Source organism: Sorex fumeus, unplaced genomic scaffold, assembly GCF_029834395.1.
Source record: "Sorex fumeus unplaced genomic scaffold, SorFum_2.1 ptg000048l, whole genome shotgun sequence".
In the NCBI taxonomy this organism is placed as follows: domain Eukaryota; kingdom Metazoa; phylum Chordata; class Mammalia; order Eulipotyphla; family Soricidae; genus Sorex; species Sorex fumeus.
The window spans coordinates 4938381-4965682 of NW_026606105.1; the positions used below are offsets into that span (position 1 = coordinate 4938381).

Here is a 27302-nt window from a genome sequence, read left to right on the forward strand (position 1 = left end):
AGCTGCTTGGTGATCAGTTGCCATTTATTCCATTCTACCAACACGCCTGTTCCAGTCTCACTGAGCCTCTCATTTTAGACTCACACTGGCCCTCATTCCTGTCTCTTCCTGTCTCTTCTGCTCATCTCTGCACTCCTCCCACTCTCAGCCTTGGTCTCTCTCTTGTCTCTCTCCAACTCCCTGCACTGAGGACAGCAGAATCAACATATCAAAGTTCTTCCTGATCACAGATCAGGCTCAAGGGCAGAAATACCATCTACTGGTGTTTCTCCTCTTCTTATTCCAATAACCCAATTAACATAATAATTAACATCTTAATTCTACTTCTTAATATTAGTTATTTTGTATAGACACAGTAAGAGATACATTAAGCTTGTAGGGTGCCTCTTCTGAGACATCTCACTATAGGTCTCAGGCTACAGTGCTCAGGAGAGATTAATCTTTCCCAACACTAACAGGGTCCTAATCCAGCTGTCATTTTTTGGATCATGACAAAATTTGTCCATGACCATGCTCTTAACTTATAGTTAAGTATTATGGCACTTTGACCTGGACAATTTTGAAGCAAGGTAGCTCAGAACTTGCCCTGGGTCCATCCAGTCCCCATTGGGATCCTACATTTGGGGTGCTAGGAAGTAAGGGCATCTGAGGCTTAAGTCAAGAGAACAGATGCCCAGGAGTGAACATCATTCAGAATCAATTGACTCCCAAGTTACAAAAGCATGGCACTGTCTTCCTGTGTCTATACAAAAAGGACATTACTCTGAATTCATTTTGCAAAGAACTTACGGAGAAGAGAAAAGCAGTATTTACAAAGTAACATAGTCTGATAATGAGATAGAGGTGATTGGTTGGGGACGCATAGCACAAAGAAAGAGGTGACAAGTAAACACAGAGGAATGGGAGTGCTGTGATGGGAGTAACCCAATAAACCTAAGCTCCCTGCGTCAAGGCAGAAAGGACAAACCAATGTTATCCTACAGTCCACAAGCACTTTTATGTATGGCCATTTAAAAAGGACACAAAGAAGGACACAGAGGAAAAACATTCCCCAAAGGAAGATGCAGAACTGTCCCCACAAACACTGTCCTTGCACTGGAACCTGCCTGTCAATGAGAAGGTGGTCAAATATGCTCAGGACAGTTCCACGGGACAGAAGGACACACAGCAGAGTCCTGGGTCCCAGCAAGGGCTGGTCAGACACAAGCTCTTCCTCTGTTCCACTCTCTCCTGGGAAAGCCATTCTCTGCCTGTGACTGCATTGGGGAAGCTGGCCACAGGACACGGGGGGACGAGGTCTGGTTTCAAGGTGGGTTCTCACCTGTGGAAACATGTGACAGTAGAGTTAGAGGCACATGAAGCGGGGTTTGGATTTCACCTCTGTGCCCTCAAGGCTATTTAGTTTGTTTATGCTGATCCATAAGGACAAACTCCCCCAGCCTATTTATATATGGATTTGGGGCCACACCCAGCAGTGCTTATGGCTTACTCTTGGCTCTGTGCTCAGAAATCACTCCTGCCAATGCTTAGGGAACCACATATTGTGAGGAGGATCCAAACCCACTGTTCACCTGCAAGGCAAACGCCCTATCCATTGTACCATTGCTTGCAGTCTTCAATTCTTTCCATTAAACATTCAACTAGTCAGCTCATCAATTCTGGGTATTATGTGATAGTTTAGACATTGTTAGGACCCACTTAAGACAGGGAACTACTATGACAGGATTTGTGGCCTTCTGAGTGACTTAGGCCTCTTCCAGGAACAAGAAAAGCAGAAAAACCAGATGCTTTCTTCAAAGATCACATCCCTGGAATGAGATTAGCCCTCCAGAATTTAACTGGCAGGGAATGGGCTGGATGTTGAGGACCAAAACAACAACAACAAAAATATATGTATATTCTATAGGTAATAGAAATCTACTGAGTAATGCTGACTTGCCAAAATGAAAGCACAAAAATTTGCTAAACCTAATTGCTAGGTGTCCTTGTTGAAACCCACTGCGCCAGGTGGATACTTTGACCCCAGCTAACTGGAACAATAAACCTTGTTATGTGATTTGCATTATTGCTCTGTTCTCTGTCCTTGAAGGGTGGTCAACTCCGGACTTTAACAACATAAAAAATATTTATACTTGCCATAACTGTCCATTAAAAATGGGATTTTCCCCCCTAGGGTTTATCTGCACGGAGAAAATTAAGCATGCATGTGCATTAATGTGTCAGCATTATTTCTTTATATTTTACCTACACACTGACAGAACTGACTGAATATTTGGGTGAACAAATAAATTTGAATTTTGAGAAACTGAAAATCTCTAAAGCAAGAAACACATTTATTTTGCTTCTATTTGGTGTATAAAAAAATTTACAATGATGGGACCCAAATATCTGCTGATTAAGATTTATCATAAGATATTCCTGCTCCTTTCCTGCTCTTTCCCTGATGATAATTGCATGACAGGACCTAGCATTTTTCTTGCTAACAGCCTTTCCTGAAAAGACCATCTGACGATCTCATACTATAAGCTCTTAGGAAAGCTGCCATTTGGCCACCTTCACAAACAAAACAAAACAAACTAGGTGAAGAAATTGTAGGTTCATTTTTTATGCAATAAAAATCAGTGGGTATTTTCTCCCGGAGTCATATGCTCCTTGGAGTTCTCAGGAGACATGCTGTGAAATCACCAAAGGCAAATGATGTTCCCAGTTAGGCTAAACTGAACCTGGAAAAAGGAAGTCAGAAGCAAGGCTGTCTCTGAGGTGAGGAAAGGACTACATAAGCTCAAGGGAACAGAACATGCGTGGCTCCCAGATCCTTTTTTTAAAAATGTGACCGTGGGAAATAGATATACTTTATGTGAATAAGCAAGTGAATCAATATGTTTTCTTCATGATTCTGGGGCACTATTCTTCCCTTACATGCCGAGAGAGAGTGTCTGCTTTACAGGTTGAGCCCTGCCGCCTGGCAGCCTCCCTCACTGCCACTTCCTGGGTGGCCAGGGGTGTTTTTGTGCAGGAGGCAGCTGAGCAGGCAGGGCTGTGATAAGCTGCTGGCACAGAGGTACAAGGCAGAGTCGGCCACTTCCACGGAGCTCACGCTCAGCTCAGAGCGGAAGTCCTTATTGAACTGTTGGACTGAGAAGTGTTTAGGGATGTCTCCTTTTTCTCTCATTTTGCCACTGAAATATTGAATGAGGAAACGAGGGCCCTTGCCCACAGCCTGTTGGTACCAGTACACAGACTCATGTCCAGATTCATAGGAGCATCTCAGGGTCACTGGCTGACTCTTTGCTTTGACCAGGTGTCTGGGGCTTTGAGTGACTTCAGCATCCACAGGGCCTGTTGGGGAGCAGAGAGAAAGGGCTGAGGCAGATACAGGGGCAACTCCTGCTGCAGCCCTCATGGTTGTCAGGGAGTTCCCAGGCCTGGCAAAGCACAACCCAGCCGCCCCTTCCCACACCCCTCCCCCACCCCCATGCCCAGAACTCACCTGCTCCCAGGAGCCCAAGGGCCACCCAGCAGAGGAGCCTGGAGCCCATGGCAGCCTCAGGGCCCACACAGCCCCTAGGGCAGTGCAGCCTCCAAACTCTGTCCTCCTGGCGCTGATAGGAGCCTCTGCTATGATGTCACTGTATGATGTCACTGTGTGATGCTTCCCTGCCTGCAGGCTGTGCCCTGGACCACCTGAAACGTGTCAATAAGACTCTGGGTACCATTTCCTCAATTGTATGGCCCCTTAACAAAGGATGCACATGAACCTGGAGGATCCCATGTGTCCTTCCCTGACCCCGACTCACTCTGGCTGCCCCAGGTTCCTTCCACCTCTTTCTGTGAAGCCTTGCAGAGGTGCCTTTTGGGGTCCACTGTGACTCCTGGCAGAGATGGTTGGAATAGTTTCTGTCTATACCAGGATCACCCTGAAGTCAAACCACCAGCCTCCTCCCCATCAAGACCTCCATTCCCCAGGCAGGTCTCCCTTTGCCAGGTGCCTTGCAGTTAGTGGGTGTACAGCGCCTCCAAGCGGCCAACTGTCCAGTGTCCTGGATTTCTCTTCCCAATGAAAGGCACACCTCTCTGAGTTCACTCAGGCAATGTCCAAGATCATTTTTCTCACACCCACTCTACTGCTGTCCCAGAAGCTTGATCGTATAATATACCCTTCGTATCTGGCATCAGAGACATGGGAACATCATTCTCATGTCAGGAATTATTGCTTGCAACATTGCAATTTCTGTATTGGAGGGAATGTGACAAACATCAGGATCCAGGTCACAAAAATAAAATGTGAATATGTCGATGGGCAAGGAATAGTCCACGAGCGCTTTTAAGGATGATCATTAAAAATGACACAAAAAGGGAGGACACAGTGACAAACGTTTGCCAAAGAAAGATGCAAAATTGTCCCCACAAGCATTGTCCTTGCAATGTATCCTGCTTGTCCATGAACGGGTGGCCATGTATGCTCAGGACGGTTCCAGGGGACAGAAGAACACATAGCAGAGTCCTGGGTCCCAGCAAGGGCTGATCAGACACAAGCTCTTCCTCTGTTCCACTGTGTCCTGGGAAAGCTATTCTCTGCCTCTGACCACACTAGGACAGCTGGCCACAGGACTTGGGGAAAAGTTTTGAAGGTGGCTTCTCACCTGTGGAAACATCTCACAGCAGAGTTAGAGGCAGACGGCGCAGGGTTCGATTTAACCTCTGTGCCCTCATAGCTACTTGCTTTGTTTTTGCTGATTCATAATGAAAAATTTCCCCAGTTTATTTATTTCCAATTTGGTGCACCACCCAGCAGTGCTGAGGGCTTACTCCTGTCTCTGTGCTCAGAAGTAACTCTTACATGGAGAGTATCATGCTAAGTGAAATGAGTCAGAGAGAGAGAGAGAGAGAGAGGAATAGATTTAGAATGACTGCACTCATAAAGTAGCATAATGGGAGACTAATACCTAAGGATAACAGAGATAAGGGCCAGGAAGATTGCTCCACGGCTTGGAAGCCGGCCTCGCATGCTGGGGGAAAAGCAGCTGAGATAGAGAAGGGACCACCAAGTAAAGGATGCTTGGAGGGCTCACTCAGGATGGGAGATGTGTGCTGAAAGTAGACTATGGACCAAACACGACTGCTACATAGTACCTGTATTTCGACCATAACACCAAAAGAAGAGAGAGAGGGAAAGGGAATGTGCCTGCCACAGAGGGGTGGGGGGTTCAGGGGGGACAGATAGTGGGAACATTGGTGGTGGGGAATGGTCACTGGATGAAGGGTGGGTACTAGATCACTGTGTGATTGAAATGTAAGCACGAAAGTTTGTAAATCTGTAAATGCATCTCTCAATGATTCATTAAATAATTAATTAATTAATTAATTTAAAAAGTAAAGAAAGAAATCATTCTTGTGATTGCTTAGGGAACAACATTATGGTGAGGAGGATCAAACTCCATTGGTCGCTTGTACCATTGTTGCAGTTTCCAATTCTTTCCATTAAAAATTCAACTATTAAGCACATCAATTCAGGGTATTATGTGATCGTTTAGACATAAAAAATAGTTTATACTTGCCATAACTGTCCATTAAAAATAGAATTTTTTCCCTAAGGTTTAACTGCATGGAGAAAATTAAGCATGCATGTGCATTAATGTGTCAGCATTATTTCTTTATATTTTACCTACACGCTGACAGAACTGACTGAATATTTGGGTGAAAATAAATTTGAATTTTGAGAATTTGAAAATCTCTAAAGCAAGAAACACATTCATTTCATGCCTATTTGGTGTATATAAAAATTTACAATGATGGGTGGCTAGAGCAATAACACAGCGGGGAGGGCATTTGCCTTGCACACGGCCGACCGGGGTTCGATTCCCAGCATCCCATATGGTCCCCTGAGCACCGCCAGGGGTGATTCCTGAGTGCAGAGCCAGGAGTAACCCCTGTGCACTGCCAGGTGTGACCCAAAAAGCAAAACAAAAAAACCCCAAAAATTTACAATGATGGGACCCAAATATCTGCTGATTAAGATTAATACATAAGGTATTTTTGATCCTTTCCTGCTCTTTCCCTGTTGCTAATTGCATGTACAGGACCAAGCATTTTTCTTCCTAACAGTCTTTCCTGAAAAGACCATCTGACGATCTCATACTACAAGCCTTTAGGAAAGCTGCCATTTGGCCAACTTCTCAAAAAAATTAAAAAAAAAATACATGAAGAAGTTGCAGGTTCATTTTTGGCACAAAAAAATCAGTGGGTATTTTTGCCCTGAGTCGTACGTTCCTTGGAGTTCTCAGGAGAGATGTTATAAAATCACAAAAGGCAAATGATGTTCCCAGTTATGCTTAATCTGAACCTGGAAAGAGGAAGTCAGAGGTGGGGCTGCCTCTGGGGTGAGGAAGGGGGTACATCAGCTTGAGGAAACAGAATATGTGTGACTCCCAGATCCAGTTGTTGAAAATGTGGCCCTGGAAAATAGATATACTTTATGTGAATAAGTAAGTGAATGAATGTGTTACCATCATGATCCTGGGGCATTAAATCTTCCCTTACATGCTGAGAGAGCCTGTCTGTTTTGCAGGTTGAGCCCTGCCGCCTGGCAGCCTCCCTCACTGCCACTTCCTGGGCTGGCCAGGGGTGTTTTTGTGCAGAAGGCAGCTGAGCAGGCAGGGCTGTGATAAACTGCTGGCACAGAGGTACAGGGCAGAGTCGGCCACTTCCACGGAGCTCATACTCAGCTTAGAGCTGGAGTTCTTCATGAACTGTTGGACTGAAAAGTGAGCAGGGATATCTCCTTTGTCTTTCTCCTCCTCATAGAAATACTGAATGAGGAACTTGAGGCCGTGGTCCATGCCCTGTTGGTACCAGTACACAGACTCATGTCCGGATTCATAGTTGCATCTCAGGGTCACTGGCTGACTCCTTGCTTTGACCAGGTGTCTAGGGTTTTGAATGACCTCAGCATCCACAGGGCCTGTTGGGGAGCAGAGAGAAAGGGCTGAGGCAGACACAGTGGCACCTTCTGCTGCAGCCCTCATGGTGGGCAGGGTGTTCCCAGGCCTGGCAAAGCACAGCCCAGGCCCCTCCCTGTGCCCAGGACTCACCTGTACCCAGGAGACCAAGGGCCACCCAGCAGAGGAGCCTGGAGCCCATGGCAGTCTCAGGGCCCAGACAGCCCCTAGGGCAGGGCAGGCTCCAAGCTCTGTCCTCCTGGTGCTGATAGGAGCCTCTGCTGTGACGCCACTGTGTGATGTCACTGTGTGATGCTTCCCTGCCTGCAGGCTGTGCCCTGGACCACCTGAAGCGAGTCCTTAAGAATCTGGGTACAATTTCCTCAATTGTATGGCCCCTTAACAAAGGATGCAGATGAACCTGGAGGATCCCATGTGTCCTTCCCTGACCCTGACTCACTCTGGCTGCCCCAGGTCCCTCCCACCTCTTTTTGAGAAGCCTCAGGGAGGTGCCTCTTGGGGTCAACTGTGACTCCAGATACCTCTGCACTCCTGGGCAGAGGTGGTTGGAATAGATTTTGTCTATACTAGCATCACTGTGAAGTCAAATCATCTGCCTCCTCCCCATCAAGACCTCCATTCCCCAGGCCGGTCTCCCTCCTGCCAGGTGTTTTGCAGTTAGTGGCGTATGGAGCCTCCAAGTGGCCAACCGTCCAGTGTCCTGGATTTCTATCTTCCCAATGAAGGGCATACCTCCTCTCTGCGCCCAGTCAGGCAATGCCCAAGATCCTTTCTCTCACACCCCATTCTACTGCTGTCCCAGATGCTTGATCGTATAATATACCCTTTCTGTCTGGCATCAGAGACATAGGAAGCATCATTCTGATGTCAGGAATTATTGGTTGCACCATTGCCATTCCTATATTAGAGGGAATGAGACATGCATCAGGATCCAAGTCACGCAAATAATGTTTGAGTATCTCAATGGGCAAGGAAAAGTCCACGGGCTCTTTTATGTATGATCATTAAAAAAAGACACAGAAAAGGACACAGAAACAAGCATTCCCCAAAGGAAGATGCGGAACTGTCCCTACAAACATTGTCCTTGCAGTGGAACCTGCATGTCCATGAGCGGGTTGCCATGTATGCTCAAGACAGTACCTGGGGACACAAGAACACTCAACAGGGACCTGGGTCCCAGCAAGGGCCGGTCAGACACAAGCTCTTCTTCTGTTCCACTGTCTCCCAGGTAAGCTGTTCCCTGCCTGTGACAGCATTGGGACAGCTGGTACAGGACCCAGGGACAAGGTCTGGTTTCAAGGTGGGTTCTCACCAGTGAAAACGTGTGACAGCAGAGATAGAGGTACATGGAGCAGGGTTTGATTCCACCTCTGTGCCCTCATAGCTATTTGCTTTGTTTATGTTGATCCATAAGGACAAATTCCCCCAGTTTATTTATATCTAGATTTGGGGCCACACCCAACAGTGCTTAGGGCTTACTCCTGGCTCTGTGCTCAGAAATCACTTTTCGTGAGTTCACAAAGTAAACCGCAGTGGCTGCTGTTGCAATGTGCCTGTCTGTGCGTGTGTGTTACATGGCCCTGAACTGCCTCCCAGCCTCCCCCGGGCTCCCCAACAGACACACACACACACACACACACACACACACACACACACACACAGAGAGAGAGAGAGAGAGAGAGAGAGAGGGAGATGGGGGAGGCTGGGGACCACAGTCTGATGGTGAAAATGGCCCGTTTAAATGCAGAGTTGCTAGCAGACTTATAGAACATCTGAAGGGGGGTTGAGGTAAGGACAGATGTGAGGGGTCATTTACATAGATAAACATTTGGCAGAGGAGGTTCTCTTGGGGAGATCAACTCACGAAGACACTCTGTCTCCCAGGGACATCTACATTGCTTTTATCTTTCCTTCTAGTTGTATAAGTTATCAATACTTACAGTTGTTTGGATAAACACAGTAAGAGACAAAGATCCCAACACCTAGTTCTCTGGGCTGAGAGCAAGCAAGGCTTTCACCGTAAATCTCAGACTAAGTCCTCAGGCCAGTTCAGCTTGTCCTTCCCCATGGGGGTCCTGTCTCTTAGGTTGTAACAATTTGCATCAGGACCATGCATTTTTGCTTTCTAGAATGTCCCATTTTGATGCCGGGTAGCTTTGCCATTCGCCCCGGGTCCATCCCAGTCCCATGGCAGGACCTCCATTTTTTGGTGTTAGGAACTACAGAAACTGAAGCCTGAGTCAAATAATTATGACAAAATAATTATGTCCAGGAGCAGACACATTTCGGTCAGTCAACTCCCAAATATTAGGAGCACAGCATTCATGGTCTTTCTGTGTTTAACCAAAGAACATTGCTCTATAGTAAAATATAAAAAGGTTATAGGGGAGATAGAAAAGCGGGTACAAATATATAGCACTTCAAATACAAAGCAGTACAAATAAAAGTTCAGAATTACCAGAAAGTTTTGTCACAGTTCAAGACTGACTTGGGGAACTGTGACAATGAGAGGTAACATATAAGGGAAAGGTTAAAGATAAACTTCAAGAACCAGCCCCTAGAAAGCCGGGTTTCAACCCCTGATCTGCGTGGGACGGGCACAGAGGCCCAGCTCTGGGCAACAAAGCTGAACGGCTCCAATTCCAAACAGGAGACGTTCCCAACTCCTCGCCCAGTGCCAGGGACTCTTTCCGGAGCCGCGGCCGCATTAGCAGCCGCGAAATATTTTCCCACTGCATATGCCATAGGAACCATAAGCTACCTTCTTAGATGGAAACTTCTCTATTTTAGCTCAGCCACTAGAAACACAGTAGCCAATAACTCATAAGCCTATCTTAACTCACACTGCATATCAAGCAGAATAGTAACAGTGAATGTGAAGGACTAAACCACACCTCTCACAATGGTAAAGCAACACAAAAGCCCACCAAACTTTCATATTGAAGAGTCTAGCCCAGATGACACCAACAGTACTGTAGTGTTAGACAACCTCTCTGACAAGGAATTCAGAAGGGAGCTACTTAGGATGCTTAGGGAATTAAAAGAAACACTGGAAAGCAATGCCAATAGAAGACAAGAGGATCTGAAGGCAGAAATGAGGAAAATGCAATCAGAAATGTCAGACCTGAAAAATCTCGTAGGCGAATTGAAAAGCTCAGTGGAAGGCCTCAGCAGCAGAGTAAGAGCGGCTGAGAACAGAATCAGTGAGCTCGAAGATGAAGTTCAGAGACTCTCCAGAAAAGAGCAGAAAATGGAAAAGAGACTCACAATTCGGGAACAGATGGCAAGAGAAGAACGTGATGAAGCCAAGAGGGGTAACATAAGAATTATTGGAGTCCCAGAGGGACAGGAAGAAAACCTCGATGAAGAAGAAACTGTCAAAGACATCATTGCTACAACATTTCCAGAGCTGAAGAAAACTTGTGACCACATTCAGGAGGCCTGAAGGGTACCAGCCAGAAGAAATCCGAATAAAAATACCCCAAGACACATTCTGATCAAAATGACCAAAACCTTAGACAGAGACAAAATTCTGAAAGCAGCAAGATCGAAGAAAGAAATCTCTTACAAAGGAGCATCCTTAAAATTCACAGCTGATTTTTCTGATGAAACCCTCATGGCCCGAAAACAGTGGTGGGACATAGTAAAAAAACTCAATGAAATAAATGCCTCCCCCAAAATACTTTTCCCAGCAAGACTCTCATTCATAATAGAAGGAACAACACACAGTTTCACAGACAAACAAAAGCTCAGGAACTTCATAGACTCAAAACCATGGTTACAAGAACAACTAAATGGGCTACTTTAAGGCAAGAAAGGCCCCTCAAATACACCAAATTTTAACAGAACAATGGGACAAAATCCCATAACAATAATCTCTCTCAATGTCAATGGGCTAAACGCACCAATTAAAAGACATAGAGTGGCAGGGTGGATTAGAAAATTGAACCCAACATTCTGCTGCCTGCAAGAAACCCATCTCAATAGTCAAAGCAAACACAGACTCAGAGTCAAAGGCTGGAAAACAATCCTACAGGCAAACAGCTCCCATAAAAAAGCTGGGGTAGCCATCCTTATATCAGACCACATCGATTTCAGAGTGAGGAAGGTCATAAGAGACAGTGAAGGCCATTTCTTATTGATCAAAGGATCTGTACAACAGGAAGAACTTACAATAATAAATGTATATGCACCTAATGAGAGACCAGCAAAGTACTTAAAACAACTACTCATAGATTTGGAAAAAGACATCAATAGCAACACAATACTAGTGGGAGACTTCAACACTGCTTTGTCACCTCTTGATAGATCAACCAGACTCAAGCTTAGCAAGGACATACTTCATTTGAGGGAAACAATGGAAGAAAGGGACTTAGTAGATATATACAGGACACTTCATCCACAAAAAGCTGAATACACATTCTTCTCAAGCGTACATGGAACATTCTCCAAGATAGACCACATGCTGAGCCACAAAACTTGCCTCCATAAAATTAAGAAGGTAGAGATTGTATCGACAATCTTCTCAGACCATAATGCGCTGAAATTAGAAGTAACTCACACACAAAAACAGAAAACTAAATCAAACACCTGGAAATTAAACAGTGCACTATTGAACAACGAGTGGATTAGACAGGAAATCAAAGAGGAAATCAAAAGATTCCTAGAAACGAATGAAAATGAGAACACGAGTTACCAAAACTTATGGGACACAGCAAAGGCTGTGTTAAGAGGAAAGTTTATAGCTCTATAAGCATTCCTCAGGAAGGAGGAGCGAGCACATATAAGTAACCTAACCTCACAGCTTAAGAGCTTGGAGAAGGACCAAAAAAAGGAGCACAACCCGAACAGGAGAAAGGAAATAATAAAACTCAGAGCAGAGATTAACGAGATGGAAACCCAAAAAACAATCCGAAAGATCAATGAAACCAAAAGCTGGTTCTTTGAGAAAATTAACAAGATCGATAAGCCTCTAGCAAAACTCACAAAGAAAGGGAGAGAGAAAACCCTAATAAACCGAATCAGAAATGAAAAGGGGGTCATTACAACAGAAACCACAGAAATTCAGAGGATCCTCAGGGAGTACTTTGAGAAGCTTTATGCCACGGAACATCAAAACCTCGAGGAAATGGATAAATTCCTAGACTCCTACAGACTCCCAAGGCTGAACCAAGAAGACCTGGAATACCTGAACAGACCTATCACCATCAAGGAAATTGAAATGGTAATAAAAAGTCTCCCCAAGCACAAAAGTCCTGGCCCGGATGGATTCACTAGTGAATTCTTCCAAATCTTTAAAGAGGACTTACTCCCAATGCTCTTTAAGCTTTTCCACGAAATTGAAATATCAAAAACACTTCCAAACAGTTTCTACGAAGCAAATATCACACTGATACCAAAAGCAGACAGAGATACCACAGAGAAAGAGAATTACAGGCCGATATCCCTGATGAACACAGATGCAAAGATCCTCAACAAACTACTAGCAAATAGAATCCAACTACTCATCAAAAAGATCATACACCATGACCAAGTAGGATTCATCCCAGGGATGCAAGGATGGTTTAACATTCGGAAATCAATCAACATAATCCACCATATCAACAAAAGAAAAGATAAAAAGCATATGATTATATCAATAGATGCAGAGAAAGCATTTGATAAGATCCAGCACCCATTTATGATGAAAACCCTAGCCAAAATGGGTATAGAGGGGACCTTCCTCAACATAATTAAAGCCATCTACCACAAGCCTACAGCAAGCATCATCCTCAATCGGGAAAAACTGAGAGCCTTCCCTCTAAGATCAGGGACGAGACAGGGATGCCCACTCTCTCCACTGCTGTTCAATATAGTACTGGAAGTACTTGCAATAGCGATTAGGCAGGAAAAAGATATTAAAGGCACTCAGGTAGGAAAGGAAGAAATCAAGCTCTCACTATTCGCAGATGATATGATACTCTCCTTAGAGAACCCAATAACTTCCACCAAAAAACTCCTAGAAACAATAGACTCGTATAGTAAAGTTGCAGGTTATAAAATCAATACTCAAAAGTCCATGGCTTTCCTATACGCAAACAGTGAGAGAGAAGAAAGCAACATGATAAAAACAATCCCGTTCACAATTGTGCCCCAGAAAATCAAGTACCTAGTAATCAGCTTAACTAAGGAAGTAAACGACCTGTACAAAGAAAACTACAAAACGCTACTTCAGGAAATAAAAGAGGACATGAGGAAATGGAAAGATATCCCCTGCTCATGGGTCGGGAGACTTAACATTGTCAAAATGGCAATACTACCGAAAGCATTGTAGAAATTCAATGCAATCCCTATAAGGATACCCATGACATTCTTCAAAGAAATGGAGCAAACACTCCTGAAATTTATATGGAACAATAAGCCCCCACGAATAGCTAAAGCAATTCTTGGGAAAAAGAAAATGGGAGGAATCAACCTCCCGAACTTCAAACTGTACTACAAAGCAGTAATAATTAAAACAGCATGGTACTGGAACAAAGGCAGAACTGCAGACCAATGGAACAGGGTTGAATACACTGACATCTCCCCTCAATCATATGCTCATCTAATCTTTGATAAAGGTGCAAGTAATGTGAAGTGGAGTAAGGGAAGCCTCTTTAATAAATTGTGTTGGCATCACTGGACGGCTACATGCAAAAAAATAGGCTCAGAACTCTTCCTAATACCATGTACAAAAGTAAGATCAAAATGGATTAAAGACCTCAACATCAGACCAGAAACCATAAGGTACATTGAAGATAAAGTTGGCAAAACCCTCCATGACATTGAAGCTAATGGTATCTTCAAAGATGCCATGCCACTGGCCGAGCAAGTGAAAACAGAGATAGATAAATGGGACTATCTTAAACTAAGAAGCTTCTGCACCTCCAAAGAAACAGTGACCGAAATACAAAGACAGTCTACAGAATGGGAAAGGATATTCACCGAATACACATCCGACAAGGGGTTGATATCCAGGATATACAAAATACTGGTTAAACTCCACAAGAAGAAAACATCCAACCCCATCCAAAAATGGGGCAATGAAATGAACAGAAACTTTCTCAAGAAAGAAATCCGAATGGCAAAAAAGCACATGAGAAAATGCTCTACATCGTTAATCATCAGGGAGATGCAGATCAAAACCACAATGAGATACCATCTCACACCTCAGAGACTGGCCCACATTCAAAAGAACAAAAGCAACCGATGCTGGCGTGGATGTGGCGAGAAAGGGACACTCCTTCACTGTTGGTGGGAATGTCCACTGGTTCAACCCTTCTGGAAAACAGTATGGACGATTCTCAAAAAATTAGAAATTGAGCTCCCATTTGACCCAGCAATACCACTCCTGGGAATATATCCCAGAGAGGCAAAAATGTATAATCGAAGTGACATCTGCACTTGTTTGTTCATTGCAGCACTCTTTACAATAGCCAGAAACTGGAAGAAACCTGAATGCCCAAGAACAGATGACTGGTTAAAGAAACTTTGGTACATCTACACAATGGAGTACTATGCAGCTGTTAGAAAAGATGAAGTCATGAAATTTACATACAAGTGGTACAATATGGAAAGTATCATGCTAAGCGAAATGAGTCAGAAAGAGAGGGCTAGACATAGAAAGATTGCACTCATCTGGGGGATATAAAGTAACAAAGTATGAGATTAATACCCAAGAATAGCTGAGATCAGCACCAGGAGGATTACTCCATAACTTAGAGGCCAGCCGGGTATCCTAGAGGAAAGGGCAGTTCAGATAGAGAAGGGAGCAGCAAATAAAGGATGTTTGGAGGATCCTCCCAGGAGGGGAGATGCATGTCGAAAGTAGACTATGGACTGAACATGTTTGCCACTCAATGCCTCTTTTGCAGACCACAACACCCAAAAGGAGAGAGAGAACACAGGGGATTGCCCTGCCACAGAGACAAGGGGGGATGGGGGGATGGGGGTGGGAGGGATATTATCCATGGTGGTGGAAAATGGGCACTGGTGGAGGGATGGGTATCTGCTCATTGTATAATTGAAACCAAAGCACAAAAAATTGTAAATCTACAACTGTAAAAAAAAAATAAAATAAAATAAAGTGAAAAAAAAAGATAAGCTTCAACTAAGTTAGGGATGGCAGCAAGGGCATGTTAAACTTCTCTGGGAGGAAGAAACGGGGCAATTCACTGATGAAGTCTAAAGCACTTACGGTTAATATCCAACAAAAAGGGAAGGTCAAAGATAGACTTTAACCAAATTAGAGATGTTAGCAAGGACATGTTAAACTTCTCTAGGAGGAAGAAAGAGGCGATTCACTGGTGAAGACTAATACACAGGGTTGATATCCAACACTCTTGTTGATGTTTAAGGAATGGAACCACGTGGTAAAGTGGATCCAAACCCACTGTCCGTCTGCATGGCAAGTGCCCTATCCGCTGTACCATTGCTGCAGTCTTCAATTCTTTCCGTTAAAAATTCAACTACTGGGACTGGAGCGATAGCACAGCGGGAAGGGCTTTTGCCTGGCATGCGGCCGAGCAGGGTCCGATTCCCAGCATCTCATATGTTCCCTTAACCGCCAAGCACCATGAAGACTATTTCTTGAGAGCATGAGCCAGGAGTAAGGAGTAAGCCCTGTGCATCGCTGGGTGTGACCCAAGAAGAAAAAGGTAAAGCTAAAGGTAAAGGCCCTCCCGTTGATCATCGATTTGCTCGAGCAGGCCCAGTAACGTCTCCATTGGAGACTTTGTTGTTACTGTGTCTGGCATATCGAATATGTCACGGGGAGCTTGCCAGGCTCTGCCGTGTGGGCGAGATTCTCTCGGTAGCTTGCCGGGCTCTCCGAGAGGGGCGGAGGAATCGAACTCGGGTCGGCCATGTTGGCTGTGTGCAAGGCAAACACCCTACCGCTGTGCTATCGCTCCAGAAGAAAAAAAAAGAAGAAAAAAATTCAACTACTAAATACATCTATTTAGGGTATTATGTGATAGTTGAGATATAAAGAATAGTTTATGCTTGCCATAACTGTCCATTAAAAATAAGATTTTTTCCCCTAAGGATAATCTTCCAGGAGAAAATTAAGTATGCATGTGCATTAATGTGTCAGCATTTTTTTTTATATTTTACCTGCACACTGACAGAACTGGCTGAATATTTGGGTGAACAAATAAATTTGAATTTTGAAAATCTGAAAATCTCTAAAGCACAAAACACATTTCATTTCTATTTGGTGTATATAAAAATTTACAATAATGGGACCCAAGTATTTGTTGATTAAGATTAATACAGAAGGTATTCCTGCTCTTTCCCTGGTGATAATTGCATGTACAGGACATAGCATTATTCTTACTAACAGCCTTTTCTGAAAAGACCATATGATGACCTCATACTACAAGCCTTTAGGAAAGCTGCCATGTGGCCACCTTCACACACACACACACACACACACACACACACACACACACACACACCTATTTGAACAAATTGCAGGTTCGTTTTTGGCCCAACAAAGTCAGTGGGTACTTTTCGCCCTCAGTCATATGTTCCTTGGAGTTCTCAGGAGACATGTAAAATCATGAAAGGCAAAGGATGTTCCCAGTTATGCTAATCTGAACCTGGAGAGCAAGTCAGAGGCAGGGCTGCCTCTGGGGTGAGAAAGGGGTGAGCGTCTTCTGTGCAGATTGAGCCCTGCTCCTGGCAGCCTCCCTCACTGCCACTTCCTGGGCTGGCCAGGGGTGTTTTTGTGCAGGAGGCAGCTGAGCAGGCAGGGCTGTGATAAACTGCTGGCACAGAGGTACAGGGCAGAGTCGGCCACTTCCACGGAGCTCATACTCAGCTTAGAGCTGGAGTTCTTCATGAACTGTTGGACTGAAAAGTGAGCAGGGATATCTCCTTTGTCTTTCTCCTCCTCATAGAAATACTGAATGAGGAACTTGAGGCCGTGGTCCATGCCCTGTTGGTACCAGTACACAGACTCATGTCCGGATTCATAGTTGCATCTCAGGGTCACTGGCTGACTCTTTGCTTTGACCAGGTGTCTGGGGCTTTGAGTGACCTCTGCATCCACAGGACCTGTTGGGAAGCAGAGAGAAAGGGCTGAGGCAGACACAGGGGCACCTCCTGCTGCAGCCCTTATGGTGGGCAAGGAGTTTCCAGGCCTGGCAAAGCACAGCCCAGGCCCAGGACTCACCTGCTCCCAGGAGACCAAGGGCCACCCAACAGAGGAGTCTGGAGCCCATGGCAGCCTCAGGGCCCAGACAGCCCCCAGGGCAGGGCAGGCTCCAAGCTCTGTCCTCCTGGTGCTGATAGGAGCCTCTGCTGTGACGTCACGCTGTCGGCTTGTTCCCAGGCAGCTTATGTGAACTGATGTGGTGGCGTTTGGCAGCCTCAAGAATGAAATCTAGGGGCTGGAGTGGAAACACAGTGGGTAGGGCATTTGCCTTGCCCATGTGGCCAACCTGGGTTCGATTCCCAGTATCCCACATGGTCCCCCTAGCACCGCCAGGAGTAATTCCTGAGTGCAGAACCAGGAGTAACCCCTGTGCATTGCCGGGTGTGACCCAAAAAAGCAAAAAATAAAATAAAATATTAAAAATAAAACTCTTACCTGCCCGGAGGGAATAGGATGTTGCTTCCTTCTGTCTTTTTCCCTCTGGACAACAAGATGGTAGCTGCCTCAGAGCTTTTTGGAAAGCCAGGTATGAGCCGGTCATGACGGAGCTGACTGAAACCTCATGGGAAGGGGGGCATTCTGGGCTCGTCCTTTGCGCCCTACCGAGGTCACGAGTTGCCCCCCACAAGCGGCTCTCCGGCACGGCCATGGCTCTAGAGCCACAGAAACCATTCTCATAATTATCTGACTCTCGGCAGAAATACTTCCAGGCTTAATAAGTAAAATATCAGAAATCCAAAATCACGTGGCCATGCATCATCATTTGATTCTTGTAACCAGCTATAGAAACAAATTATTTCAGAATGTCTTTTCAACATGTCTGATTTGGGGGTGTAAACTCTACATAATAATAATGCATCTTTTGTCGAAACAATGAATCTAATCAAAGTAGATAGAGTGTTAACTAGAATTCATCTGCCTCACAGGCATTGGGAGGGTTGGGAGGGAGGTATATTGGGGTTCTTCTTGGTGAAAAATAAGTACTGGTGAAGGGAAATGTGTTTGATGATTTCATGACAGAGACTTAAACCTGAAAGCTTTGTAACTTTTCCCACAGTAATTCAATAAATTAATAAATTAAAAAAAATAATAATAAAATAAAACTCTTAATAAAAAAAATGAAATTTACTGCTTTCTCACTCTCTCTCTGCTCCTCTGTCACCCAGGGTGGTGCCTGGGAGATTTAGGAAGGATGAGTCAGTCAGGTCTGAGGCCCTGAACAGCACAGACACTCACCACATCCAGCCTCTAAGCTGCACCGGAAGTCCAGACTCAGACTGGAGCAAGGAATTGATTTTTGCAGGAAAGGAAAGTCAGCCCTGTCTTCTCCAGGCCTTCTGTGTTTGTTGCCTTTCCCTCATTTAAAAAAAAAATTTCAAGAGGAAATAATAGTTTTTTAGGGAGCTAAAGAGAGGAAGTTTGAAATACATGCTCAGGAGGAAACACGGGCTTCTCTGGAGTGGAAAGAAAGAACATCCTGAAGTCAAAGTCTGAAACTTCACATGTCAAGTGGCGGAGCGGGTGGCTGCATGCCCCGTGATGCCTCCTTCCTCCTCTGCCTGGTTAGTTTTTAGACACTTTCCCCAGCCGTTCTCCCACCACACCCCCCAATACCTCCAATGCTAGAGTGGTTGTGGGGGGGCGGGGAGGTTGGTGAGGAGCAGTCCATGGTTTTCTTTTGATGTTCTTTGCATAGCCTTTACTCTGGTCTGGGGTGTCTCTCTCCCTGGGGTCCGGCCCACTCTCCTCTTTTGGACTTGGTCTGGAATTCTTCCTCTCAGTGACTCTCTGGGCTCCTCAGATAGGTCTGCTGTTCCTCAAATTGTCATGTTTCCTTCAGGTTTCTGACAGCGTTTTACCCAACATGCACTTCTGGGATCCACCTTTCTTCCTGCCTATCACAGTCACTGCTGTGATGGTCCCTGCCCGCCTCACCCTGGGAATGTCAGTAGAGACTCTAGGGGTCATCTCCTCCTGTAAGGTCCCTCCACCAAGGGTCAATGTTCTGTCCCCAAGTGCCCTCGGGCACCTTGTTCTCTGCCTATCCTTACATCAGGTACCAGCTTCTTCTCCCTCTACTTCCCGTGCAGCCTCAGGGCCTGCTGTGCAGTCAGGTTCTGGGTGCTGCTCCACTTTCCCGCACTGTAGGCGTGTGTGTGTGTGTGTGTGTGTGTGTGTGTGTGTGTGTGTGTGTGTGAAATTTCCTTTTTTACCACATCATCTCCTGGGTAACAGCCTTGAAACTTCCTAATGGGACAGCCCTCCCCTCTTCCAAGGGACCTGGCAGCACCTTTGCCAACAGCACCTCCTTGTGGATGTCTGATGTATAACAGGAATTCCCTTCAGCCCTAACAGGTCAACCAGTCATTGGTTTTCTTACCTGTTGAATTTAGGTTGATTTTCAAATTCAGTCTTTGACTGAGAAGGAGAAAGATTCTCCAAAACAGAATTCCACTGACAAGTTTTTCATTATTGCACCCTTGAAATTATGATTTTAAGATGGATGAAAGAACCAGAACCATTTAGACCACGAATGGTCTTTTGGTCCAGAATTGTAGAGTATTCCATAGTTCTTTCTGATCAATCAGAATAAAACACTTCTATATCTTGAACATAAATCAATTATTTGGGGAGTGTTTGGGACCACACACCAGTCTGTGCATGGGGTTTATTCCTGGCTCCGTGTTCAGGCATCACTCCTGGAGGAGTTTGGGGGATCATACATGGTCCCAGTGATTGGACACAGATCACACACATGCAAGGCAAACACCTTACAGACTGTAATATCTTTTCTGCCCATAAAGCACCTATAAAAAATCCCAATAGTGTGCTTTTTTTTTTTTTACTCTTTGGGTCACACCTAGCGATGCTCAGGGGTTACTCCTGGCTCTGCACTCAGGAATTACCCCTAGCGGTGCTCAGGGGACCATATGGGATGCTGGGATTCGAACCTGGGTTAGGCTGCGTGCAAGGCAAACACCCTACCCACTGTGCTATCGCTGCAGCCGCAGTGTGCTTTATTTTAAAAAATTTATATGCTTTACACATTTCCTTTTAATTTATAATTTTTTAAAATGAATTGGTAAGTATAGTATCAGCGTCTACAAACAGACCAACACTTTCTCTCATTACCTAGAAATAACTGGTCAAATCTGTCTGCCAATAGACACACCGTCTCCCACTGTTTCGTCTCTAGCAAAACACCTCCAGAAATATATGTGTTATGAATTTTCTATTTCTGTACATTAAGCTGATGCAGGTTAAAGAAAACACCTTATTATAAACTGGAAACTCCAGTTCTGCTGACCACAAGCTTACAGAGATGTTCCTTTGATGTTTGACAAGAAATCTTCTCTTTTAAAGTCAAAGTTGACATCCTCAGACCTGGAGCCTGTGTGCTCTCATCTAATCTGAACGCTGAACTGGGCACCTGGGATGACCAAACTGTAGCCACAAGTGTTTGCGTCAAAGTCTGTTCTCCATCAGTCAATCTGGGACAGTCCAAAGGAACAACTCAGGTTAGTGAACCAGGGTGATGCCTCAAGAGGCAGAACACTGGTTCCAGGCCCTGATGTGGTCCTTGGTACAGCCTGCTCTTGGAGGCTGAGCAGTGTAGTGGTGACCTCTGAGCCCACACCCATCAGAAACCCTGAGTGTGGTCCCTCAGGAACAAGAACAAAGTAAACAACAATGACATGATCTAGGCACCAATCATCCTGAACTTGAAACTAAAGTATGCTTTACTGGAAGTCATCTCCCTTTGTTTTAATTAGCAAATGTGTCCTCATGATTATACCTGTCACTGTCACTGTCACTGTCCTCCCATTGTTCATCTGTTTCCTCGAGTGGGTCCAGTAACATTGTGAGACTTGTTACTGTGTTTGGCATATCGAACACGTCATGGATAGCTTGCCAGGTTTTGCCGTGAGGGCGAGATACTCTCCATAGCTTGCTGGGCTCTCCAAGAAGGGTAGAGGAATCGAACTCGGGTCGATCATGTCAGCTGCGTGCAAGGCAAACGCCCTACCCGCTGTGCTATAGCTCCAGCCCTGATTATACCTGCCTGGCAGATATCTGCATCATTCTTATTACATACTGGAAGATCCTGGGTACTCAGTAACACCGTGTCTGGGAGCACAGAATCAAGCACTTGGAAAAACACTATGTTTCTACCGTATCTGGCTGCTGGGATGATCAAATTCATTGGGATATTTTAAAGTGTCCCCTAATCATATCGCCAAATTGAGGAGGGCCTTATGCTTCCAGTCATCAGTCACCTCCCCATGTAATGCATCTTCTGATAGAATTTTCTATTCTGGGTGTAACCCTGAAGCAACAAATGGTGAATACATTCTGGACATCACCATGTGTGGCCCCCAATCGATAAAAATCACAACAATAAGGACACAGATGAAATTAGCACCAAGGGAGGATTTGGAATCGTCCTGTTAAGCACATTTCTTGCTCCAGAGCCTGCCTCTCCAGGGGGTGGGTTCAGGGACTTCTCTGCTTCAGGAGACAGATGGGTGCTCCTCAGGGAAGTGGGAAGGAGCAGAAGCAAAGCAGGAGAGCGGTTTCTCTGCCCCATGGTCTCCTGGGTGAGCCCACCTGTGTCTGTGATTCTTAGACCAACTAGACACTGGTTAAACTGGGCTGAGATCCCACTGAAGGAATCACATGAAGACAGGTTGTGATGCAATAAGCAAGAGGTCTTTATTGGCTAGCTCAAGCTAGGGCCCTCGTCCAACTCACAGCGGTAGCCTTCTCAGAACAAGTGGCCCCGAGTCTCAAAAGTGAGGGCCTTTTGAACCATAGCATTATAAAACAGGGACTTTCCAAGCACCACCCTTTTTCTGGACCACCCTTTTGGCAACAGTCTTGAGGGGCTTTTCACTACTTGTACTTCGTTGATTGGTTATAAGTCAGAGTTACATAAGCGTTACCTAAGGGTTACATAGTGGGGACTTTCCTACCTGCACCTGATTGTAACTTTAGTTGACTGCACCATGGCTATCTCATTTTGGGGAAATCATGACGCAATTCCAGGAATCTACGCTCAATTCAAGAAATTCTGGAACCGAAACCTAGGCCTAGCTGCTTCTGGCTTCTTTATGAGTCTGTCGTGGTGCTACCTTTGCTCCTCTATTTCTCACCACAGCTGAGAAACCACAGGAACACATCTGAATTTGAGGGGGGTTCTCTCTTTGTGGGTGTGCGTGAGGGCAGACTTATACCTATACCCATGGTACTTTGACGCCAACAGACGACTTAGAATTAAACCTCTAAATCCCAGTCACGGTTGCATTTGTTCATGCTAATTGTAGCACTGTAGTACTGTCCTCCTATTGTTCATGGATTTTCTCTAGTGGGCACCGGTAATGTCTCCATTGTGAGACTTGTTGTTACTGTTTTTGGCATATTGAATACACCATGGGGAGCCAGGCTCTGCTACAGGGGCAGGATACTCTCAGTAGCTTGCTGGGTTCTCCGAGAGGGATGGAGGAATCAAACCCAGGTCGGCTTCCTGCAAGGCAACCGCCTTACCCGCTATCTATTGCTCATGCTAATTACCTAAGGGCAAATCCTACAGTTTAAATGTCAAAGCAGTAACTGCGTTTCCTTGGGCTTTACTCTGGTAATTAAAGTTAAAAGTATGGTTTTATTTGTCGTAACTAATTGCCAATAAACATAGCCCTAGTTTCCTATTAATTTTCTGACTGGAGAAGAATCAACATGTGCTTTAATATACTCATCTTTTGTTATTTATATTTATCCCACACACAGTCATGGGTGGCTTCCAGATAGTTCAATATTTGAATAAATACCAAAATGTTGGTATTTAAAACATTTAAATTCTCTAAAGAAAGCAACACACTTATTTTCATTTTGATGTGTGGAATCATTTAAGGTGTATGAAACACAACAGTTTGTTGAATAAGAGAAATGAATAAAAATTATTCTTCTCCTTTCCTCCTGCAAACAATAACACTACACTGTCTGTAGCACTGTCCTCTGTTGTTTATTGATTTGCTTGAGCAGGCACCAGTAATGTCTCCATTGTGAGACTTGTTGTTAGTGTTTTTGACATATCAAATATGTCACAGGTAGCTTGTCAGGCTCTGCCGTGCGGGTGGATAATCTAGGTAGTATGTCATGCTTCCAAGAACTCTCTCATAGGAAGAAGAAGAAGAAGAAGAAGAAGAAGAAGAAGAAGAAGAAGAAGAAGAAGAAGAAGAAGAAGAAGAAGAAGAAGAAGAAAGAGGAGGAGGAGGAGGAAGAGGAAGAAGAGGAAGTGGAGGAAGAGGAAGTGGAGGAGGAGGAGGAGTAGATGGAGGAGGAGGAGGAGGAGGAGGAGAAGGAGGAGGAGAAGCAGGAGGAGAAGGAGAAGGAGAAGGAGGAGAAGAAGAAGAAGAAGAAGAAGAAGAAGAAGAAGAAGAAGAAGAAGAAGAAGAAGAAGAAGAAGAAGAAGAAGAAGAAGAAGAAGAAGAAGAAGAAGGAGGAGGAGGAGGAGGAGGAGGAAGAGGAAGTGGAGGAAGAGGAAGTGGAGGAGGAGGAGTAGATGGAGGAGGAGGAGGAGTAGATGGAGGAGGAGGAGGAGGAGGAGGAGGAGGAGGAGAAGCAGGAGGAGGAGGAGAAGCAGGAGGAGAAGGAGAAGGAGAAGAAAGAAGAAGAAGAAGAAGAAGAAGAAGAAGAAGAAGAAGAAGAAGAAGAAGAAGAAGAAGAAGAAGAAGAAGAAGAAGAAGAAGAAGAAGCAGCAGCAGCAGCAGCAGCAGCCAGGACCTAGTTCAAGCAAAATAGTGCATGGTTGACATGTGCAAGGCCTTAAGTACCATCTCTGGTACCACACAGATTACAAGCACTAGTATTTGAGGACCTGGTCTCCTATTTAAAAACATAAACCTGGGCTGAAGAGATAGTGCAATGGGTAGGGCACTTGCCTTGCACACAGCCAACCAGGGTTTGATCCCTGGTATCCCATATGGTCCACCAAGCCCATCAGGAATAATCCCCAAGTCCAGAGCCATGAGTAACCCCTAAGCACTGCCTGGATATGTCCCAATAACAAAAGTAAAAAAAACTGTAAATAAAAATATAAACCAGAAGGCTGGAGCAATAGTACAGTAGTAGGGTGCTTATTTTGCTTGTAGTCAACCCAGGTTCAATCCCTGGCATCCCATAGAGTCCTCTGAGCTCACCAGGAGTGATCCTTGAGCTCAGAGTTAGGATAGCCCTGAGCACAGCAGGATGTGACCTCAAAACTATAAAAATAAAAAACAAACTAAGGCCTGGGAGATAGTGCAGAAGCACCTCTAGGACCACTGGTCCCCAGAGCAACAATAGGTGTGTCCTGGAGACCCCTACATCATGGGCCTGAGAGGCTTCACATCCATGGGCCCCAGCATTAAACTCAGTCTAGAAGGCTGAGTATCACCAGGAGTGGCCCGTGGGACTCCTGAGAACTACTTAAGAAGTTCCCAAATATAGCACTGCACTGTCCTCCCGTTGTTCATCGATTTGTTCGAGCAGGCTCCAGAACCATCACCATAAATTGTGAGACTTGTTGTTACTGTTTTTGGCATATCAAATACATCATGTGAAGCTTGCCAGGCTTTGCCATGTGGGCAAGATACTCTCTGTAGCTTGCTGGACTCTCCGAGAGGGGCAGAGGAATCGACCTCATGCAAGGTCGATTATGCAAGGCAAACACCCTATCTGCTGTGCTATCGCTCCAACCCTTTACAAATATATTAAATTAAAAAATTTACAAGGGGCTGGTGTGATATCACAGCTGGTAATGCATTTTTCTTGCATGTGGCCAGCCTGGGTTTGATTTCCAGCATCCTATATGGTCCTCTGCACACCGCCAAAAGTAATTCCTGAGTGCATGAGCCAGGAGTAACCCCTGTGCATTGCCGAATTTTACTCAAAAATTTAAAAATTAATTAATTAATTAATTGGTGTTCTAATTAATTAATTCACTGCCACGGCCTGCGTTCGATTCCCAGTCAGGGGAGCGTAACATATCTACGAACAAAATTAATTAATAAAAATAAAAAATAAACCTCCTTTCAACAGCTACTAATAGCCCCCAAATCATTCAGTATACTCCTTACCTTGTCATTTCTAGCTCTAATAATCTGTTTAAAAGGCACTGTTTAGGGCTGCATAGGTAGCAGGTAGGATTGTCCTGAAAGTGACTGACCTGGATTCAATCCTGCCAGTACCCCACAATCCTCTGAGTCATCCCTGCAAATAGTACCACACACAAACACTATTATTTTTTTCCCAACAGCCCATTCCCTCCCCTTGTTTTGTGGCCTAGAACGACCAAGAACATCTGAAAACCTCATATTCAAACATTTTTTTTTTCTTTTTGAGTCACACCCGGCAATGCACAGGGGTTCCTCCTGGCTCTGCACTCAGGAGTTACTCCTGGCGGTGCTCAGGGGACCATATGAGATGCTGGGAATCGAACCTGGGTCGGCCGCGTGCAAGGCAAATACCCTACCTGCTGTGCTATCTCTCCAGCCCTCAAACAGTTTAGGAAAGTGATCCTTTGGCCACCTTCACAAGAGAACAAGATGCAGAAATTTCTGATTCCCTTTACCCAAGGGAAAACCAGTGACTATTCTTAGCCCCGATCATGCTTCTTGGGGATTCTCAGGGAATTCCTTGTGAAAGGTTTCCAGTTTTGTTCTTCTGGACCAGAGAGGAATCATAGGAGGTGAAGAACTCTCTCAAGAGTGAGGTGGAAGTCACAGTTGTGGAGGGACGAAGCATCTTTGATTCCCGGCTGTCATTGTCCTGTCCTCCATTTCTTCATTGATTTTCTCGAGCGGGCCCAGTAACGTCTCCATTGTGAGACTTCTGATTACTGTGTTTGTCATACCAAATTTGTCATGGGTAACTTGCCAGGCTTTGCCGTGGGAGCGAAATACTCTCAGTAGCTTGCCGGGCTCTCAGAGAGGGTCGAGGGGCGGAGGAGTAGAACCCAGGTCAGCCGGACCGGCCATGCGCAAGGCAAATGCCCTACTGCTGTGCTATCACTCCAGCCCAGGTAGTTTAAAGTATGTTTAAAGCTTAAAGCTAATTTAAAGTAGTTTAAACTAGTTCCAGGTAGTTTAAAGTAAAATCGTAAAAAAGTTGTTTGCCCTCATACATGTGAATTAGTGCCCAGTCATTTTTCCTGACTGGCTCTGGACATAAATTCTCTTTTATAAATATGCCCAGAGAGAATGTCCTTGTACTACTGGGGCCTGGCTGCCTGATTTCCACTTCCTGGGTGGCCAGGGGTGTTTTTGTGCAGGAGGCAGCTGAGCAGGCAGGGCTGTGAGGCTGCTGGCACAGAGGTACAGGGCAGAGTCGGCCACTTCCACGGAGCTCATGCTCAGCTTAGAGCTGGAGTTCTTCGTGAACTGTTGGACTGAGAAGCGCTCAGGGATGTCTCCTTTGTCTCTCATTTTCCCACTGTCATACTGAATGAGGAACTTGAGGCCCTTGTCCATGCCCTGTTGGTACCAGTACACATTATAATGCCCGGATTCATAGTTGCATGTCAGGGTCACTGGCTGACTCCTTGCGTTGACCAGGTGTCTGGGGCTTTGAGTGACCTCAGCATCCGCAGGGCCTGTTGGGGAGCAGAGAGAAAGGGCTGAGGCAGGCACAGGGGCGCCTCCTGCTGCAGCCCTCATGGTGGGCAGGGGGTTGCCAGGCCTGGCAAAGCACACCCTAGGCCCACTCTGTGCCCAGGACTCACCTGCTCCCAGGAGACCAAGGGCCACCCAGCAGAAGAGCCTGGAGCCCATGGCAGCCCCAGGATCCAGACAGCCCCTAGGGCAGGGCAGGGCAGGTTCCAAGCTCTGTTCTCCTTGTGCTGATAGGAGCCTCTGCTGTGACGTCACTGTGTGATGTGTCTCTGCTGTAGACTGGGCCCTGGTTCAGGGCACCACTGGCCTGTCAGGAGATTCTGGGTGTCATTTCCTACTCTGACATCCTTCAAAGTAAGTTCGGTGCCGTTCAGTTCATGCACTTTATTCTCCGGCCTGCTTTGTCTGACCCCCGTTTCTCATTCCAGCTGCCTGGCTATTTTTCCCTCCATTTACGGTTCAGCTTCTTTGCTGTTGACTGAAGTTTATTCGTAAGATGAACTTTTCACAACTCAATGG

At 45.4% G+C, this 27302-nt stretch overlaps 4 gene segments (V, D, J or C); all 4 read right to left on the reverse strand.

Annotated features, from left to right (window-relative positions):
• Nucleotides 1-2941: 2941 nt before the first annotated feature.
• On the reverse strand, nucleotides 2942-3403 carry LOC130032371 (T cell receptor beta variable 5-5-like). The segment is given in 1 exon segment: nucleotides 2942-3403. A coding segment is annotated over 1 exon segment (462 nt).
• A 3193-nt stretch (nucleotides 3404-6596) lies between these two features.
• On the reverse strand, nucleotides 6597-7149 carry LOC130032372 (T cell receptor beta variable 5-1-like). The segment is given in 2 exon segments: nucleotides 6597-6961; nucleotides 7092-7149. Coding segments are annotated over 2 exon segments (414 nt in total).
• Nucleotides 7150-16671: 9522 nt separating this feature from the next.
• On the reverse strand, nucleotides 16672-17206 carry LOC130032373 (T cell receptor beta variable 5-1-like). The segment is given in 2 exon segments: nucleotides 16672-17036; nucleotides 17155-17206. Coding segments are annotated over 2 exon segments (414 nt in total).
• Nucleotides 17207-26351: 9145 nt separating this feature from the next.
• On the reverse strand, nucleotides 26352-26942 carry LOC130032374 (T cell receptor beta variable 5-1-like). The segment is given in 2 exon segments: nucleotides 26352-26764; nucleotides 26894-26942. Coding segments are annotated over 2 exon segments (462 nt in total).
• Nucleotides 26943-27302: the final 360 nt, after the last annotated feature.